Genomic DNA, 21,608 nt, shown 5'->3' with positions numbered 1-21,608 from the left:
CAGCATAATTTCTCAGAGAACAAAAGAGAAAGATCCACTGTTCTCAGCCTTTCAAAGTTTGACACAGTATTTCATTCTTCAGGACTTGCAGTTCTGTTAGTTTTATAAATATATATATATATACACACATATATATACATATACATATATATATACACACACCCATGTATATGTGTTCAAAATATTTTTATTAAGAAACTTAATCACGAAGCCAACACATGTTACTGCGAATCTGGTTAAAATCTGGTAACTGCTCAATGGGACCTAAGGATTAAAAGAAAAGAGAGTTAAAAATGAATAGAAGAAAAACACTTAGCCAACTTTCTGCATAGGAGAAAAGGAGCCGGGCTTACCAACAGCAGCAACAGCTGGACTCTTATCATAAATATATTTGGTACATACTTCTCGAATTGTCTCAGCATTTACAGCCTGAAAAGTTGAAGAAACAAGCATTCAGAGCTTTTTTGTAGTAGTAAAGCCATTCTATAGAAGGTTTTAGATCTAAAGCAAGACATATGAGATATATCCACAGCTTTTGTAACAAGAATCATTTTACACAAGACCCAGCAGTATCTAAGGACTACTTACATCAATTCTTGCTTCAAGCTCAGGGATGGGAATTCTTCTATTATAGCATAACATCTGCCTACCAATATCTTCACAGATGGGAGTGGAACCTGTTTTAAAGAGAAGGGAAAACTAAGTCTTGGCCCACAGATCGACCATGTGAAAAACAGATGTCTTTATTCTCTTACCATCAAGTTGCAGCAACATGTTTGTTTTCAGAAGATTTTTGGCTCGTGCAACTTCACTTTCAGTGACACTTGTACAGAGTCGCATCCTAAAAAACATTTGGAAAAGTCAAACATCAAGTAGTTTGAAAAAATGTTCCATGTTCTATGAGTTCATGACCTAAAGAAAAAAGGGATACTATATTTTACATATTACACAATGTGCGAGTGATTGATTTCAATTTAATAAGAAGCTGAAATTACTAATGATCCCAACAGTTAAGCAAAAGCTAAAATGTTACGGATTATTTGCCTCTTAGTGTTAATTGAGATCAGTACAATATAAAAATAGGGTAACCACATTCTGAGAGACACTATAGTCATTTTGAGAATTCATGAATCCCAGCCTATGGGAATCTGATTTGCTAGGGGACAGGTCAGTGGGTCATTGGTTTTGCAAAAGAATCCAGTTGAGTCTAACTTAAACCTAGTAATTAGATAATAATTACAATCCAACTAGACTTAGAGAGTGGTGGAGGAAAGGGACTAAAGTAAGTTTTCCAAGAAGCCGTGGGCCTCTGTCTCAAGGTTACTAGGTTTTTGTTTTGGCCACACCTGCAGCATGTGAAATTTCCTAGGCCAGAGATCAAACCATGCCACAGCAACAACCCAAGCCAATGCAGTGACACCACTGGATCCTTAACCTTCTGAGCCACAGGAGAACTCAAGGTAGTAGTTTTGACTAAAACACTACATTTTTTCTTTTAGCAATGGCAAATTCATATTCATTTTCACAACACTGCTTTTCCAAGCCAGATAAGTTAAGATACTTCCTATAATTCTAGTTGGCATTTGAACATTTTTACCTATTAGGATCTTTCTGAGGTAATCTGCTTCTTAATTTAAGAATTTTCTATAGTATAAATCAGCTTCACATGAGACTTAGAAGAAACACCTGTGATCTTTAAAAAAGTTGCAACAACTGCTACTGCTTAGTCTTGCTCTCTTAACAAAATACTAACATCATAAAAAAATTAACGACCATCAACAGTATCAACAAGAAACTAGTCTAAAACATGAATTATAAGCAAGATTTAAATTATTTTCTTACCATTCTTTTTGAACAACATGGAGCATGTCTGCAACAGTGGCTGGTTCACAAACCATGTAGATTCCCCATAATCCTGTATCTGTGTAGGAAGTGTTGAAAGACTGGAAGCTATGGCAGAGGTTGCCATGACAGGTGAGCTGGGCCAGCTTGCTAGATAAATTCTGTAAGGGAAAAAAAAAAATCATCCAAGATTTCTGATAATTTGGACAAATAAGGAACACTTGTCCAGATTATCAGAAAGAAAACTGAGATGTGAAAACTGACTGCCCTGAAGCCAAGTTTCTCTTCTCAGTTTTATCCAACAATATCTCAATAATAAAACTAAAATTCCATGAAACAAAGACTTAGAATTAACCTCACCAGCAAATGCATCATCCCCAGAAAAATTCACAATGTTAAAGCAGTGAATCCTTGAAAGTAATACAGTAGCCGTACCCACTTCTGAAATACTAAATTATTATCAACCCAATTTGCAGTGTTTTTGGCTGGCTGCTTAAAGATTTGAAATTATATTGCCATGTGAAGCCTAAAATATTTGTAGGAAATAATTTTGTCAAAATCTATGAGTACAAACATACACACTTTATATTTTGAAGTAATTTCAGACTTACCACTTTTTTTGCTTTAGGATTCTCTAACATGTTTTTCAACTGTTTGAGAGTATAGTACAGATATTTTTTACCCCTGAATACTAAGTATGCGCTTCTGAAAAATTAACCTCAGTACCATGATTAAAATCAGGATGTTAACATTGATAAAGTTCTTTTAATGAATCCTTCTATCCTTTTTAAAATTTTACCAATATGGCAAAAGAAAAAAATATTTTTTTTCTGGCCCAGGATGCAATCCTGGATCAGTTTATATTTTAAGTCAAAATTCATACTATACACACCATCTTCTCATTTATTATGGAAAATTACTTCAAAAATCACTTACCATTCCTCCTCCAAAGGAGCGATCCCAGTTGCCAATCAATGTGTTTGCAACCATGAGACAGATTGTATCTGGATGTGCCCAACCGACAGCTTCAACAGCTATTGCAAGGTGTGCCAAAGGCATCTTGTCATCCCTCACTCGGATCTACTTAGGAAAAAGAATACAAAGCTCTAAAGATTACCACTATATAACATACTTAACAAGAAACAAATTCACCAGTTCTGTTCACTGCAGAGTTAAAACACTCACTGTGACACTCTTGTTTTTTAAACAATCGGGCCTCATTACACTGTAAAGTCTAATCTATAAGAACTTCACCAAAAGCTCTCCAAGTGAAATGGTACAGACACAGCCACCAGATAATTAACTGGTCAAAAGGTCTCCATTATTTCACTGGCAGAAATAATCTTTTGTCAGTCTGAATTATTTTATCTAAATTTAAGCTAATCTTGACATACAGGCTTATTTTAGTACTGCCAATGCTACAGTCCTATGCCACTGCCAACATCAGACTTCCTTCCAAATACTACTAAATGAGCACCATCCCTAGTGTGGCAAACGAAGCTTCTAATGAGGCTTAAAGATAGGGCTGACATGTAGCAGATACTACAAGTTCTGGCTTTAGCAGCTGCCCTCAGAAATGTACTGTGAGCAGAACTTAGCTAAGAATAAGCCTGATACGAAAGTCAAAATATGGGGTGTTTTTACTCTTACGCCTTACCATAGGAAAACAGGCATAGTGTCAAAGAAAAAACACAAAGACTAATATTGTCCTTAAAGCCTTACTGCATTAGGAAAGAAAAATAGGTGTTAAATACATGGAACAATATCCACTGAACAGTATCCAGTATCCATGGAATAAGCAATTGAGTCCATCCTCGGGTTAAGCCTTTGTTTTCTACCATTTTACTGCTAAAAGTAGACACATTTTGTACACTCATTCATAAATACAACATGAGAAACCCAAAGGGTTAAATACTAGCTTAGGCTTGCCCTACCTCACTTCCTGTGAATTTGCAGGGAGGCAGAGCTGGTATTTCTCCTTCGTCTGGGGACAAAGAGTCACCAAAATGAAACTTCGCCAATTCAAGCAGTTCATCATGGGAAACTCCTAAATTGAAGGAAAATATTTCATGTATCCGATAGCAGTACAATGTAAAGCACACAACGATGACTAACACTTAAGTTTACAATAAGTTCATGGTGGTATAACGTGAAACAAGTTACACATGTACTACTGACACTCCCTAAAAGCCACTGAAGAGTAAGCTCACACAGCACTTCTTCCCTGGTGTCACAAGGCTTGGCAATGCACAGCTTTCTCATTCTCAAGAACTGACAGTTTTCATCAACACACCAATGGAATCACTGATAAGGTAACAGCTTGACAATACCACTTTTCACACAAAATTATGTCATATTACGTAATTAAAGTCCTTGAAAGCAAACTCACAAAAAGGGTCACTTTTCAACAACTTTTTTTGAAGTAGGAAAGAAATATGAGCTCTGTATCATTTAAAGCTAGACACAATATATGCCTCATTCTCTGTGCTCTGCTATCAGAATTCAGTAACAAAATAACTGCATATAAATTTCTGAATAAATCCATAACTATCCAAATATTCACTATTGGCCATCCAAAACTTAAGAATTTCTTAGATTCTATATCCTTTACTTTTCAATCTACCCTTAAGATGCCTATCCTTTACTTGGGACCCAAAAAGATTCAGTGAAATATTCTTAAATTTACAAGATAAATTTAGGCTCGTGCACAAGTGCCTTAAAAAATATCGCAAGATTTTTCTAACTGAAACGTGCTTTCAGAATATAAGAGCACAATGTACATCCATAATTCCCAAACAAATCTATGGTATAAAACAAGACAGTGAATGACTATAGGTTCTTTTCACAATCAGTATGCAGGAGAGCCACCCTGGGTATCCAGAGGGTGATGAAACAACAGGAAGACCCTGGCTGTACAAGGGTAACAAGCAGAGAGTGTAAAACCATGACTACACACTCAGCTCTCAGCGCCTGACAATCAGCACTTCCACTGTTTGACCACCTTCACCTACAGCCCTCCTGCTTGGATGTTCCACATAGCCAGCTCCTGCTCTAACACCACTTCTACTCAGCTCCATCCAAAAGAGAGAGGAGCCAATCCTTTTCTTTTTTAATGATGCTAGGCCTGACCTATTTCACTGAATTTAAAATGCCACTGTTTATAAGGAATATCATCATTTACGTACCAGTAAGAAAAAATGCTAATTAATCTAGGGCAAGCCATTAACTGCTATTAAGATATCTCAACTTTGGCAATGTCAAAATGAACCCATGAACTGTGATAAAACCTGCTGCATCATCCATTTTTTCACAATACTGGCAGAGACAGCCCAGACAGCTTGGTTGTTGAGGCCTCATCCAACCAAGAGTCTTCCCATTTCCCATGCCAGTTCCAAATGCTGAACCCCAGAGAGCACAGTCATTTCAGAAACAATATTACTACCTGGGAAACTTCAGAGCACACTGTCTGGCATACAAAGGTCCTATGTTTAAGATACTTAATCCTCATTTTCATCATTATTCCTGAGTTAGCTCAAAGTCTATCCAGGGTAACTATTATTTTCATTTAATGTCACTGCTAAAGGAAGAAAAATTAAAGAACGTTTCACATATCTTTGCTTTGTCCTAAAAAGAGAATGAGAGAAAGAAAACAAAACTGGAAACCAATAAAATGTACTATTTGTCTAAATTCGGACTTTCAGGAAACCTAGCAAAATTTAATATGAATTTTCTTTCATTCACTGGCTTCAAACACATCCACAAAGAAGTCTTGTCCTAATGCCACCTGCATGTTCAAGTTCCCATTAAACATTCCCATGACCCCCTGTATACTTCTCCTTTTCAGTAATTAGCAGATCTACTGAATGAATGAACACATCAAAGAGTGAATAAACATCATACATATTCATTCCATGCCTGACCATGGATGAAGCTGGTTTTCAAGAATGGAGTTCCCGTTGTGGCTCAGTGGTTAATGAATTCGACTAGGAACCACGATGTTGCGGGTTCGATCCCTGGCCTTGCTCAGTGGGTTAAGCATCCAGCGTTGCTGTGAGCTGTGGTGTAGGTTGCAGACGCAGCTCGGATCCCGAGTTGCTGTGGCTCTGGTGTAGGCCAAAGGCTGCAGCTCCGATTGGACCCCTAGCCTGGGAACCTCCATATGCCATGGGAGCAGCCCAAGAAATGGCAAAAAGATCAAAAAAAAAAGAAAAAAGAAAGAATTAAAAATTTCCAGAGATTCCCAAACTGTAGAACACTATCTTACAAGTGTCATTATCTTCCCGTTCATTCATTTGCCCTTTTCTTGCAAGTAAATTCCATTATGTATGTACACTTATGTATTGGAGGATCCCCAAGTTTTCCTATTAAAAAACTCTACTGGAGTTCCCGTCGTGGCGCAGTGGTTAACGAATCCGACTAGGAACCATGAGGTTGAGGGTTCGGTCCCTGCCCTTGCTCAGTGGGTTAACGATCCGGCGGATCCGGCGTTGCCGTGAGCTGTGGTGTAGGTTGCAGACGCGGCTCGGATCCCGAGTTGCTGTGGCTCTGGTGTAGGCCAGTGGCTATAGCTCCGATTAGACCCCTAGCCTGGGAACCTCCACATGCTGCGGGAGCAGCCCAAGAAATAGCAAAAAGACAAAAAAAAAAAAAACTCTACTAAAAAGAAAAAGAAGGGAAGGGAGTGGGATGGATGGGCATTTTGGGCATGAGGGGATGCAAACTATTATATTTAGAATGCATGGGCAATGGGATCCTACTGTACAGCACAGGGAAATGTATGTGACTGGGTCACTTTATTGTACAACAGAACTTGACAAAACATTGTAAATCAACTCTAATAATAATAAAACTAAAAAAAAAAAAAAAAAGAAATAGAGGAAAAGTCTGGTTCCAGTGCTCCACACTGCCCTTACACAATATTAAACAAATGGCTGTGTAAATGAAAACTGTAAAGACATGTCCCAGCAGGATCTAACTGATATGCACATCACTTTGTTTTTCAAATGGTCAGAAATTTAAATGGACTAACCTCCAGCAGCAGCAAGAACTATTCTTGGTCCCTTATAATGTGTGGTTATATAATCGACTAAGTCCTTACGATTTATAGATCTGTAAATGGAGTAAGAGCAGCAGTATTAAAAGGAAATATAAAAGCACATATCTTCACAAAGTATACCTGAAATTAAATTGGACCCTAAAGGTATTCTAAGTTGAATGCAATCATGAACTTCCCATGTGGCTCACAACGTAACTACTTGGATGTTGCTTCTACAATGGCTGTGACTCGACTCCTAAGTTAAATGCAATCAGAAATAAGATATATGTGCAACAAGTACAAAGAATTTCAACATTTTTATATCAAAAAAAAAAAAAAAAGACTGAATACCATCACTTGTTTATTATAGAAGGAGCTACAAGCCCAGGCACCTGGGAGTTAGGTGGGGCTCAAGTATAGTTAAGCACAATTTCGTTCAGGTTATTTGGGGTAAAAAATTACTTTCTGAAACATACTTTCTGAATGTTAATTTTCACAATTCAAAATTTTTCTCGAAAAAAATGCAAATTATACCTACTTGATATTTTCAGTTGGTCCCAAAATTGTCCGTCCAAGTGCAGTATTTTGATAAGCTGTGGCATGAAGATAATCAAAAACAACTTCCTGTAAATTGGTTTCGACTTCCTGCATCTCTCTAAGGATCACTCCACGTTCACGTTCAATCTCTGCTTCTCCCAATGTGCTGTTTTGTATTATATCAGCAAGAATTTCTACAGCTAAATGAAAATAATGCATAAGAGGAAACACCAAGAATCTCACTTTTTGCTATTAAACTCTATTAAGCTAGCATCAGATCATGATACTGACCATCACTCAATACTGATTAAAGGATAACTATACATTTGATACACCTAAAAGGACAAAATTAAAATGAAAAATGTAATCCCCTGTGGTACAGGTGAGCCTGGGGAAAACTAAATTTGCCAAAAGTCCCTCCAACACTTGTAATGACTCTGCCTACAACTACTTTAAAAATGCCATGGAAATCGCTATATGACTATATATTGTTCTCTGCGAAAATGACAAAGGAAAAAACTAGTCAGAATGTCAGGTATGTACAGGGAGTCAACATCATCCAAGTATTTACCATCCAAGTTCCCAGAGTAATGAGGCTACTACATAACGAAGCCAAGAATCATTATAATCTAATATATGCCCCCAGTGAACCCCTTATAGAATTAATGTCCTCTCAATTATCTTTCCCCACTTAATCCCAGTGTCTATTCCTACCCATCTGGTCAGTGTTGGCTAGACTCTTACCACTAGCAAAGTCATTGATAAGATAATCCAACAGAACTGGAACAGTTAACATCTGAAGAAAAGGACAGGTACCCGAAGAGAAATACCTATGCCTATCAAAGGTTTTAAAAAATGGCCCTTGGGAAAATTTGATAGAACCCTCAAATATTTATACAAAAACGAACATTTTTTGCAAAATGCCACAAGTGAACTGAAGGGCACATTGTGCTATTAAGAATCCATTGTGCTATGGATGATCATCGTAAGAATGGATGATCATACAAGTCTGGAGACCACCCGTCTGAACGTCTAATCATTACCTCCCACACCAGCTTCACCCGGCTGAGGGGATAAAAGCCTAAGGCCAACTCCACAGGTAGGATGTGCTTCAGAGAGCACTAACACTTTGGATTCCTCACAGAGCCCCTCTCTTTTCCATTTCCACCCCCACTGACAGGAGCTCTGTCCTTCTGAGCCAGAACCAGAAAGGAAAAAAAAAAAAGGTCCTCTTCCTTCTCTCTTTCTTCCTCTAGTCCTCTTTCTTGCTTTCCTTGCTGTTCTCTGTGTAAAGGAGAGACAGACTAGAATGAACAATCTAGCCCAAGGAGCCTGGCCTAACCCTTTGTTCCTAGTCCCTAACTAGTCCTGGGCAAAAACTACTTCCAAGGAAATCATTAAGAATTTTACCAAGGTTTTTGCAATTCAAATCAACACACCCTCCACTGTTTTCATTTTCATTGGTTTTTAATGCAAAAGTTAAGCTATCACGTTATGAAAATTTAATTTGCAGGTAAGTGTTTCGTTCTGTTGTTTTGACAAAGCAAACTGGCACAGTATATCTGAGTGGGAAGACATGCATTTCGGTCCACAGTAAGCCACTAAGCTATGTGATCCTGGGAAAGTCACAGCTGGGCCTCAGTTTCCACAACTACACAGTGGAGACACCTACCTGATTACTATGCTGATCAAAGGAGAGAATCTATACACAAATTACATATATACAAATAAAGTGGCATTCAAACGTTATTAACAAAAGCCTATTATTAGGAATCCAAAATTTCATAGTAATGAAATTAACTTCAACTATTCAAGGACCTTAAAGATTAATTGTTTCACCACTTAGCACTAACACTGCTATATTTTCTAGTTAATTCTCCCACTGGGAAAATGTTTTGTGTAATAACTGTCCTTCGGTAAACACTCTACAAACATGGTAACTATTAAAAATTGCTGTGCTACGCTGTCAGGATAATTATTTTATTTCTATAAAATAAAAATAAAATCTATTTTATTTTATTGCTATGAGAAAAATCATCAATAATCTCATAAGTGAACATTTGCTGATTTTGCTCAGGACTCAGAGTGTTTATATTAAACAAGGAATAAAAAATTGCTCCTAGTCAGAGCAATCAGGCAAGAAAAAGAAATAAAAGGCATCCAAGTTGGAAAAGAAGTAAAACTATCACTATTTGCAGATGATATGATATTATATACAGAAAACACTAAAGACTCCATAAAAAAATCTGTTGTGTTTCTATGCACTAACAACAAACTAACAGAAAGAAAAATTAAGAAAACAATGACGTTTACAATTGCATCCAAAGGAATAAAATACCTGGGAATCAATTTAATCGAGTAGGTAAAAGAGCTGTATACTGAAAATTCAAAATATTAATGAAAGAAATTGAAGATGACACAAGAAAATGGAAAGATGTTCAGTCTTCATGGATTAGAAAAAGAATTGAGGAGTTCCCGTCGAGGCGCAGTGGTTAACGAATCCGACGAGGAACCATGAGGTTGCGGGTTTGGTCCCTGCCCTTGCTCAGTGGGTTAACGATGATCCGGCGTTGCCGTGAGCTGTGGTGTAGGTTGCAGACGCGGCTCGGATCCCGAGTTGCTGTGGCTCTGGCGTAGGCCGGTGGCTATAGCTCCGATTCGACCCCTAGCCTGGGAACCTCCATATGCCACGGGAGCGGCCCAAAGACATAGAAAAAAGACAAAAAAAGAAAAAGAATTGATGTTGCTAAAATGTCCAAGCTACCCAAAGCATGTACAGACAATGCAATTCCTATCAAAATCTCAAAGGCATTTTTCACAGAAATAAAAGGTACAATCCTAAAATTTTTATAGAACCACAAAAGACCCCAAATAACCAAAGCAATTTTGAGAAAGAACAAAGCTAAAAGCATCATGCTCCCTGATTGCAAACTAGAAAGTATAGTAATCAAAACTATGTATTTGTTTTATGGCGCATAAAAACAAATACGGAATCAATGGAACAGAACAGAGAGCCCAGATAAACCCAGGCATATATGATCAATTAATGTACAACAAAAGAGCAAAGACTACACAATGAGAGAAGGAGAGTCTCCTTAATAAACGGTGTTGGGAAAATTAGCCACGTGCAAAAGAAAGAAACTGGATCACGGGTGTTCCCTTGTGGCTCAGCAAGTTAAGGCATTATCCTAGTGTGGCTCAGGTTGCAGCTGTGGTGTGGTACAGGTTTGATCCCTGACCCAGGAATTGCCACATGCTGTGGGCACAGCCAAAAAAAAAAAAAAAGTCAGATAACAGGACAGAGAAAAAAAACAAAACCAACAAAAAAGTAGGCAGTAAAAATAAACAAATAATATAAACCAATTACAAACGGTTCGCTACACAGGTATGACTCTGGAGGAAGCAATATTTGAATCAAGTGTTAGGGCCTGGCTTGCACAAGTCTTGCAGCCTATAAATATTTTATATCATTTGTCATATTTGGAGGAAAAATAAAAATAGGTGCCCCTCATCCAGAGTTTGGTTCATTTTTTCACATTTCTGGGTGTTACTCTTTCTTAAAAGACATAATGAAAACAGTACTAAATTATTTCTTAACCTCTATGAAAATTACCTATCTGCGGTATAAATAATAACAATACCTCTTGGCAAATCTTTAGAGAATGCTTTGGCATAATATACAGTCTGCTCTCTGGAGGTATAGGCATTGAGATGAGCACCCATGTTTTCAATCTCAAGTTCCAAATCTAACTGGGATCTCTTTTTGGTGCCCTGAAATAAAAGAAGAAAAAAAATTATGCTATCTTCCTTTATTCCTCACCTGTTCTAACACTTCAGACAATTTACATGAGGACATAAGCCTGTGTCAGTCTGATGGAAGAATCAAACTTTATTTCCAAAGTATATTAGGTTTTAGAAGTAGTGGCACACTTTCAGATGACCCTTACATCCCCAGAAAAAATCCTTGTTTCAACTCTACACAGAAACTGTAAGTAATTATTTCAGAAATATCCTGAAGTTTTTAAAAAAAATTAAAACATGCTATACTATTGACGTAGTTCTCCTTGCCACAGAATGAGATTTTGTGCTTACTGTCTCTTAAAGAAAGTTTTTATTAAAGACTTCATTAAAAATGTCTTAGAGCTTGCCTTGAAAGCCATATGTTCCAGAAAGTGAGCTGTTCCATTATTCTTCTCATTTTCATATCGACTCCCAGCATCAATCCAAAGCCCAACCTTAATGCAATCAAGGAAGAATTAAGTAAAACATTATTTTCTTTCTTTTGAGGGATGGGGTAAAACTAGGGGGCAGTCTTCTTTCTTTTTCTGACAAGTGCTTTCCAGTCTTAACTTGAGTGGATTGACAGTACAATCCTAAGAACCATGAGACTTAAAAATTCTGGTTATCAGGCTACTAAGGTGCTACAAAGCCTACTTACCAGCTTCACTAAGAACCTGGATTCTTAGCTCAGTGTGTTACTGCAGTCAATTAACAAGCATAGTATAAAGAACATCACGGATTGTCAGAAAGTCTAGGTTCAAATCCTGGTTCAGTCAAATATTAGCTGTGTGACCCAGGACAAAACCACTTAACTTCTCTGATCTTGTTTTTCAACTGTAAAATGGATATGATGATCCCTGCTAAAAAGAACTATTTTTAAGATCAAGTATGACAATATATATGAAAACATCTGACAGAGTAGTCTAGCAAATATACTTCTCTCATTATTATCAACACTACATGACAATGACAGGCTTCAAGAACCAGATGTGTAGACGCTTAAAGTACACAAGTACCTGGTATAGAAGTAGTACAGAAGAGATTCACAAGTGAGAATCACTTTTGTCAAGGCAAAATAACTGCCCCTATTTTCAACCACCTGCCAACTAACTGAAAAGCTTAAATTAAAGTCAGTAATTTGCTCTCTCCTAATGAGAGGTCAAACTGATGCCGAAACACTTACTGTGCATGTTGAGAGCCCAGAGTCTTCAGAGGCCACTCTGAGTCCGTTCTCCAAACAGGTTACTCTCGTTTCAGGAACATTCAGAAAAACTTGTGTAGCAGCCTGTGTACTTCTCAATCTGTTTCCTCCAAAATATAATGACTGGTTGGGGATGGAGGGACGAAGTAAAACATCACTATTGTAACATGAAAGTTGATCAGAAAACCAAATCTATCTCACAAAGACCCTCTCTATAAAGTACTCTTTCCCCCTCAACTTTTATTCCACTGGGATCCACCCACACCTCTGGCCTAGTCTAGGAACATTCCTCAAGCGACCATCGTTATCCAGAGAGAAAACTGCTTTGAATACTTCTCCAAGAAATGTTGAATATTCACTATAGAAGGAACAAGCCAAGGGGCAAGAAAGGGAGAGAAAAATATAAAAATACCTACATAACATTGGTGTAAGGTTCCCACTGTTCAAAAAAAACTAAGTCTTGAAAAAGGCAGAAAAAGAGAAGATAGGAAGAAAGGCTCAAGACACTGGCTGATTGATTTGCTGACTATGGACTACACGCCTGTCCGCAGTCTTTCTTTTCCTTTATACATAAGTTAAAAGTCCCACAAAGTCTAGAGAAAGCCAGTCTCTGAGGAGAAACATACAAACTTTTCCTTTAGCTACCCTGGGGTTCGCAGGAAGCAGAGGTGAGGATAAAGACACTGAGTTTTAGGCAAAAACAGATATCTGGGGAGTGGGAGTGTGTGTGTGAGAGAGGGTGTCCTCACTTTTTGATTTCCCCCAATTTGCAACCACTGAGATTGCAGTAACCAACACGTACTCTTTACAAGAACTTTTGAGTAACTGGGGAAGGGGCCGGCAACCAAAGTCATGTCTCATGTCACTGGCAGGTCACGCACTGCGGGTGACCAAAGCCAGCTCAGCCCCGGCGGGTGACAAGCCTCCCCGGCCACCTGATGACCCCCGTATCCCAGCGGAGGAAGCCACACCCACTGTTGGGGGCGGGGGTGGCAACTCGCGCGGCCGGGCCGACAGCCTACGGCTCAGGGTCGCCGAGCGGAGTCCAGCGGGAGAGGCCCTGGCCTGGTCCCGGGCGGCATCCAGACAAGTGAAGGGAAGCTCACCTGCCTTGCAGGGCCTCCGACCAAGAGCCTCTTGGAGAAACCCCAGAGCCGCTTCCGCACCGCGGGCAAAAACACCGCTCGGGCCGCCGCCGCCGCCATCTCCGCTCTGGACAGTGTGAGGGATGTGTTTCCGGGGTCGTGACCGGAGGTCCCAGACGTGAGGAGGGGACCCACCTAGTGGCCGGGATGGGAATGGCACTCCTCTAAGCGGTTGTGGAAGAAATAGACCTGGATGTGGTGCTGAGCGGTTTCCCTAAATAACAGCAATTTGGGAAGCTGCAGAAACCCCTGTATCAGCAGTTACTTTGATCACCTAAGACGTTCAAGGTACAAATGTAGAAGAGATAAAGGTAACGTGGTGCAACGTATCATGCCATCAGTGGATGAAATTAATCAGAAGAAGTGGAATATGATCCATAACTCACTGTCCATGGAGGAAGCATCTCCTACAGGAGACACGTGGTGAGGGGAAGGAGGTATTAGTGTTGACGCCTAGTCACTCCTCAACACTCGACAGTCTGACTCGTTCCATGCTACAGAAATTGCTCTTGCTGAAGCCGCTAATTGCTGAAAAATGAACACTTCATAGACCTGTAACCTTATCATATAGTCTTACTGGCTTAATTTGACATAAATCTGTATGAATTTTTCTTCCACGTTGATCTTAGAGCTCTTCCTCCTTCTCCTAGTCCCTTCTTCACCTTCTTGGGCAGCTGTTTATTCACAAAGCTCTTAATGAAACTAAAAATAGCAAGCACTGTTCTAAGTGTGCTATTCTTCTTTGGGGGGCCTTGCCCAGGTGTGCAAAAGTTCCCTCACCAGGAATCAAACCTGCCCCACAGCAGCGACAACAAGGGATCCTTAACTCACTGAGCCACCAGGGAACTTCTAATTGTGCTCTTCTCATACTCTTTTTACAGAGGTAGAAACTGGGGTAAAATAACTTGCCCGGGGTCAAGATGCTAATTACAGGCTGTGTGGCTCCAAAGCTTTGCTCTTAAAGTCCATGCCCTTTTACCCTGAAAGTTGGTATTTCCCTGGGTCTGGGCCTCTTCTCCTATTGCACACTCTCCCTGAGGGTTTCCACTTTGACCTGAAGACTTACCCTGTTTACACAGTCAGACCTTTCTCTTGAGCTCCAGGCACATTTAACCATTCAGTGACTAGACAGTTACACTGAAGTATCCCATTGGTGCCTCAATATCAACGTGTCCAAAATGCATTTCACTGTCTTGCCCCTAAGTTGCTTCCTGTATATGCAATGCAAAACAGCCAATGATACTTCCATTCACCAGACCTCCAAGCCAGAAACCTGGATTTCATCCTCAGCTCCCTTTTTTCCACTCTGAACATCCTACCTCTTGAATCTGCTCTAGCCCTACTGTCATAGTTTTTTATCCAAGGCATCTTTTAAGAATGCACCTTTTAGCATGACAGTCCCATTATAAAGAACCCCACAGTAACTTCCCTGGGTCAGGATAAAGTGACAGCAGGCAAACAGTTAGACACAAGCAGAGAAGGGGTGCGTGGGGCCAAATGGCAGGAAACCACACCTCATGCAAATAGCAGGGCCCATGTGTGGATAGAGAAAAGCTGGAACCTCCAGACTAATAGGAAGCCACACCTTTTGGGGTGATAAGTGCCCTAGAGGCAGACAAAGAGCATGAATCTCCAATGCTGGATGTAACCTGTTGCTCATTATGCCCTAACTATAATAAAATTATAATAAAAATTAGTTATGCAGATAACAGGTACCCATCATACACCAACGCCATGACGCTTCTAATAAAACTAAATAAGGACAAAAATCCCTCCTCGCTTTGGGAAGATCAAGCTGGGATGAGAATTAAGGAATATGACCCCCAAAGCCCACCTTCCCAGGGATTTGAATATTCCACCCATAAAATTAGATGCCCTATATAACTGGTGTGCCAAAAAATGCAGGGCAGCTGCTTGCCTCTCTGCCCACTTCTCTTTAAGAAGTGTATTTCTCGTTTAAATAAATCCTCATTTTTTTTTCAATTTTCCATCTCGTTTCTGAATTCTTTCTGCGACAAGATAAGAACCTGACCTTCAGAACATCTGTATGATAAATAGGACCCTTCTTGATCTGACAGCTACTTATCTTTCCAGACCCATCTCTCTCCACTTCTCGCCTCTGCTATGATCCACAAATTCAGCCCACAGCATCTATTACATAATAAAAACAGCCACAATTATCCCTTCATGATTCTAAAACACAGGTGTGTTAACATTAATAAAGAACTACAAACATGCATACATATATACAAATATATTTAGGTATAATCACAAGAAGTATCTGAGAAATTTTACCACATCTTAATTCTAACTTAGTGTAGGATGTCATGGAAATGACAGAATAAAAACCTCTGAAAATTCTCTCTTCTTTTCATAAAATAAATGAGAAAGCTGATTTTAAAAAAATGGCCAGAATCAACATTTTCAGTACTCTGGAAATTAAACAAAGGCTTGCAGTGATCTGGGGAGCTTTTTCTCCATAAAAACAGTTAAATCTCAGTAAGAGCTTTGTAGTTTATTAATTTAAAAATGTTTAAACATATAATATTTAACTCTGTCCCTAACCCCTTCCTCCTAACTCCATGGTAGCCTTGAAAACCAATATCCCACAGCCAAGATGAAAATCAGCAGCCTGGCAGCCACCAGAGGGAGCAAAATTGGGTTGGAACTCCTCCAAGGCCTCAGACCCAGAGAGCTGAGATTATTTGACCTGTCTAGGGCTTCCCTGGTTGATCTCACTTGCAAGTTTGCTTTTATTTGACCTGGCTTAAAGCAAAAAGCCTTTTTCTGGGGATCCTTGTCAAAAAATATTGAGGCAGTTGTAACTTTGTGACTGCCCGGAGGTAGTGGATAACAGGCAAACCAAGAAGCTTAAAAGGAAAAGCTAGGGCTTGACCTGAAATGTATTTACAGATACCCTGTTTTATTGCACTTCAGTTTATTGTGCTTCAAAGATTATGTTTTTTAAAAATTGGAGGCTTGTGGCAATCCTGCATTAAGTAAGTCTATTGGCACCATTTTTCCAATAGCATTTGCTCACATAGTATCTCTGTATCACATTTTGGTAATTCTCACAATATTCCAAACTTTTTCTTTATTATTATTTATTATGATCATCCATGTCCGTGATCTTGACATAGATGAGCAGACAATCAGGAGTTCCCTGTGCCACTGATTAAGGATCTGGAGTTGTTCCTGAAACAGCTCTGGTCACTGCTGTGGTACAAATTCAATCCCTGGCCTGGGAACTTTCATATGACATGGAGGCAGCCAGAAAGAAATGAAAGAAAGAAAGAAAGAAAGAAAGAAAGAAAGAAAGAAAGAAAGAAAGAAAGAGTAGACAATGTAATAGAATCGAGAATTCATGGAGTTCCCATTGTGGCACAGTGGAAATGAATCCAACTAGTATCCATGAGGATGTGGGTTCGGTCCCTGGCCTCGCTCAGTAGGTTAAGGATCTGGTGTTGCCATGAGCTGTATGTGTATGTCAAAGATGTGGCTTGGTCCCATGTTACTGTGGCTGTGGCATAGCCTGGCAGCTACAGCTCCAATTCAACCCCTAGCCTGGGAACTTCCATATACCTCCAGTGCAGCCCCCTCTGCAAAAAAAACAAACCAAAAAAAAAAATTATGTATGTGCTTACTGTATAACCCAGAGATTGTACTCTTGGGCATTTATGCCAGAGATCAAAATATCTGCATGAATATTAGTAAAAACTTTATTCATGATGGCCAAAAACTGGAAAAAATCCAAAATGTCCTTTGCTAGGTACTTGGTTAAACCAACTGAGGTACATTCACACTATGGACTCTTACTCAGCACTAAACAGGAATGAACTCTTGATCAAAGCAACAATATGGATGACCCCAAGAGAGTTATGCCAATCTTAAAAGGCTATGTCCTTCACGATCCTATTTATAAAACATTCTTTTTTTTTTTGTCCTTTTGCCATTTCTTGGGCCGCTCCCATGGCACATGGAGGTTCCCAGGCTAGGGGTCCAATTGGAGCTGTAGCTACCAGCCTACACCACAGCCACAGCAACTCGGGATCCAAGCCATGTCTGCAATATACACCACAGCTCACAGCAACACCGGATCCTTAACCCACTGGGTAAGGCCAGGGATTGAACCTGCAACCTCATGGTTTCTAGTCGGATTCCTTAACCAGGTAGCCACGATGGGAACTCCCTAAAACGTTCTTGAAATAACAGAATCACAGAGATGGGGAAGAGATTATTGATTGCCAGGGGTTGAGGCAGAAAGAAGAGGAGGACAGGGAGAAGGAGGTGAGCATGACCATAAAAGGGTAGCATGCAAGATCCTGGAAGTGATGGAACTTTTCTCTCTCTTGAAATGGTGATGATTACACATATCTACACATGTGAGAACATTTCATAGAAATAAATATCTACAAAGGAATGCATGTAAAACTATCAAAATATGAAGATGGTCAGTGAATTATATCATTGTCAATTTCCAGGATGTGATATTGGGTTGCACTTGTGAAAGACCTTACCATTAGGGCAAAATAGATGAAGGGTGCCTGAGATCTCTCTGCATTATTTTTCTTACACCTGCATGTGAATCTACAACTGTCTTAAAATAAGAAGTGGAATTAAGGGGAAAAAAATGAAGTTACAGTTCCAAAAATATTTTTGTATTATGGGAGAGGAATAGTTTGGGAATGGTACTGTTTCTATCTATTGATCTTCATGTATCACAACCCTGCACTCAAACACACACACACACACACACACACACAGACATATTAGTCACAGTGGTTCTTACAAATTGGAATGGGAAGAAAAATTTGGAATTGTTCTTCTGGGCATAACTAATAAGGTAATCAAGGGAACTGCAAATGAACTGGAGTGAAAAAATCTTTGCATGTTTCATAAAGCTTTCCTGATCCAGCCTTTTCTACAATGGCCCCCTAATGAGGAGGGAGCGATTAGTGTGCTATGAGATGTGTAATGCGACAGTTCGAGAAGCTCCCTGCATCTGGTGGTGGTGCTAGCAGCCTTTGTGCCCAGTTTGGACTCATTGAAGTGCTTTGGCTTTATTTCCTTTTGTTTTTTGCCTCTTAATGGATGTTATGCTGTGTGGGAAGGAGGCCCTGAGTTGAATGTATAATCACCATGGGAACAGAGGCCACAGTCAATCCCTGGGAATGTAGCTCATGGCCCCCACGTCCATTGTCAAAGTCTTTCTTGTGCACTTTTCTATGACCTGAATGTGGCAGAGTTTGCATGAGTATGCGTCTGTGGGCATAATACTTAGAGGTCGCCTGATTTGTCCTTGAGGGCAGAGGCAGAAGAAAATGTAGGGAACTTTGTACCAACAACTTCGCAGCTCTCAAATTTCTGGTTTGTGTTTATCATCTAGAAATCAAGTAATAAAGGATAGTAGAAGAAACATAATTTCTGAAAATTCTGAACTCCTACTTACCCACACTCAGGCCACCATTTCTCTTCTATAGGAAACTAAGTCCCAGATTTATGATGCCAGCAAAATCTGATTTTCTGTCTTCCTCACCTTCATTTCCTCCTGGTCTAGATGACTCCAAAGTGTGAGGATCTTTGCACACTCAGTGGTCTTTCTGGGACTCTTACATCACACATTACCTCCTTATCTTGTTCTCCATTTGTCATCCACTCAGTCCTCCTTGATTTGCCCTGGATTGATGTCCAGTGCAAGTTCCTGCCCCTGGGCTCTATTCACTCTACAAATCTTCCTAGAGACACTGTCTTTCCCATGGTGAAGGCCTACAGTGCCTTCTAGACAAATATTCTGCTCCAGATGACTCCAGTGGTATCTTTAGGATAGACTTAAACTTGCTAAATCTTAACGAGAAGCCCTCTACCAGGGGCTTGGTAGAGAAGAGAGGAAGAAGACAGAATCTAGGTTCTAATTTGATGTAGAGGAATCTTCTATATAGATCTCAAAAAAATATTTGCAAGAGTATGAAATCGCCTGGGTTGCAAGATGCATTCTTCAGACATGGGTATGAGATTCTTAGAGGAGTAAGCACTGAAACTATTTTCATCATTTACTCAGTCATCCAGTATCTGAGAAAAGTATAGGCAATTCAGAAATTGCAGGAATGATGATTTCCCAATTAAGTAATTTAGATTTCCGGGGAGGGAAGCTAATCAAGTCAATTTTGATTATCTATCTACCTAGACCTGTATGCATCCCTCTCTTCTTTTGTCTTTTTTTTTTTTTTTTTTTTTTTTTTTTTGTCTTTTTGCCATTTCTTGGGCTGCTCCTGCGGCATATGGAGGTTCCCAGGCTAGGGGTTGAATCGGAGCTGTAGCCACCGGCCTACGCCAGAGCCACAGCAACGCGGGATCCGAGCCGCGTCTGCAACCTACATCACAGCTCACGGCAATGTCGGACCCTTAACCCACTGAGCAAGGGCAGGGACCGAACCCGCAACCTCATGGTTCCTAGTCAGGTTGTTAACCACTGCGCCACAATGGGAACTCCCATCCCTCTCTTCTTAAACCTGGCTGATTTCACCAAATTTGTATAGAGATCTCTAATCCATTAAGTAGAAATTAATGATAAAAGTATTTTTAAAAATTCCCACCAAATCCATAAGCTGCATGAAACCTTTTTTCCATTGATCTCTTTTTAGTCTCAGTGTGCGTGTAGAATTCTAAGATGTCCCCCAATAACCCATACCCTTATAAAAATCCCCCCCCCATGGAATCTCATTCCTGTGATTAGGTTACATTATATGGCAAAGGTGAAGGCATTTTTCAGGTGGAATTAAAGTACCTAATAAGTTGAATTTCAGATAATCAAATAATCCTGGGGGGATGTCGCCTAATCAGGTGAGCCCTTTAAAAGGGTCAGGTGACTGTTAGCAGTGGATCATTCGGCTCGTGCGTGGATGAAGAACGCAGCTAGCTGTGAGAATCATTGCAGGACCCAAAATAAAATAGGTAAAAGGGTCAGAGGTAAAAGATTCTCCAGCTGGACTTGAAGAAGTAAGATGTCAAGAGTTCTACAACTTCAAGAAAATGAACTCTTCCAACTATCTTGTTCTTGGAAGAGGACTCCAAGCCTAAGAGACGCCAGTTCTGACATGTTGATTGTAGTCTTGGGAAGCTCTGCGATGGAGAACTCAGGTAAGCTATTTGGAACCTGTGAGCCCATAGATGGATGTTGCTGTAAGCTCCTAAATTTATGTTAACTTGTGCCGCCACAGAAAACAAATACACAGTTTTATCTCGAGAAGTTTGGTTAGCTGTTGCAGAGTGACTATTTTGTTATCTGGCTTTATTGCCAGTCTCTTTCAGTTTGCCACAGCAACAGGAAAAGAAGGGGGAAAAAGGACCCCTTAACACTAAGCTCTAAGCCTGTGTTTTGCATATTACAGACAAAAGAGGAGAAATGGTATGAATATAAATTCTTACTTTGATTTTCCATGAAGATAGAAAACTTGCCCCATCTCCAACAATTCATTACTGAATTCTGATGGTTCTACGTACAAAACACACCCTGAGTCCCTTTTCCCTTTCAATCTCCATCCCACCCTAGTTGAAACCACCCTCACTTGTAGCCTAGATGATTATTAACCAGCCTCCTATCGGGTTTCCCAGCATCTCCTCTTCTCACTCATTCCTGACCAGTCCAAAGAGCTATGAAAATACTGGGGGGAGGATTATGTCCCCCACTTAAAGCCTTTCAATGGCTTCTCATTGTCCTTAGGATAGAATCCAAAATGACCTGGGCTCTCCCCAAAATAATCCACTTTCCTCTACAGCTAAGTTCTCCAGCCCTGATGATACTTTTGTTTTTTATTCAGGCACATGTTGTCTCTTGAAACTGGAATACTCTTTTTTTGGCTCTTACTTATCCTTCAAGACTTAGCTCAAAAGTCACATCTTCAGAGGAGCCCCCCTAGACGCTCTGCAGCAGATGCTACCGATGCCTGTCTCATCACCTGTACCCAATAGCAAACGTCCATTAGCTACAGCAGGTGTGGCTCCTGCTAAGCGCTCACCCCCCACACCTTTCTCCAGGGTACCTCCTTTGGATGATGGGAACTGCCTTGAT

At 39.9% G+C, this 21,608-nt stretch overlaps 2 protein-coding genes across 2 annotated transcripts in view; one reads left to right on the top strand and one right to left on the bottom strand.

The window, feature by feature from the left end:
- Nucleotides 1–171: 171 nt before the first annotated feature.
- Nucleotides 172–13,613, bottom strand: PMPCB (peptidase, mitochondrial processing subunit beta). The gene is made up of 13 exons (XM_003130241.5): nt 13,502–13,613; nt 12,378–12,518; nt 11,563–11,649; nt 11,056–11,185; nt 7,416–7,614; nt 6,872–6,951; nt 3,777–3,889; nt 2,779–2,922; nt 1,843–2,003; nt 756–841; nt 589–677; nt 354–429; nt 172–264 (listed from the first exon to the last, which is right to left on the bottom strand). Exons 1-13 carry the CDS (start codon nt 13,598–13,600, stop codon nt 200–202), a joined length of 1,470 nt encoding a protein of 489 aa, XP_003130289.1. The 5' UTR covers nt 13,601–13,613; the 3' UTR covers nt 172–199.
- Nucleotides 13,614–20,417: 6,804 nt separating this feature from the next.
- The window catches only part of NAPEPLD (N-acyl phosphatidylethanolamine phospholipase D), a 98,540-nt gene continuing 97,349 nt past the window's right edge, over nt 20,418–21,608 (top strand). Inside the window, exon 1 of the mRNA XM_084977440.1 lies at nt 20,418–20,677. The gene's annotated coding sequence lies outside the window, so the exon portion shown is untranslated. The remainder of the gene's footprint in view (nt 20,678–21,608) is intronic.

The sequence above is a fragment of the Sus scrofa genome, chromosome 9 (assembly GCF_054392235.1).
Source record: "Sus scrofa isolate SSC_HxYL_T2T_F1_AM1 chromosome 9, Sscrofa_HxYL_maternal_Yorkshire_Landrace_v2.0, whole genome shotgun sequence".
Classification (NCBI taxonomy): Eukaryota; Metazoa; Chordata; class Mammalia; order Artiodactyla; family Suidae; genus Sus; species Sus scrofa.
This window is presented reverse-complemented; position numbering and strand designations above follow the sequence as displayed.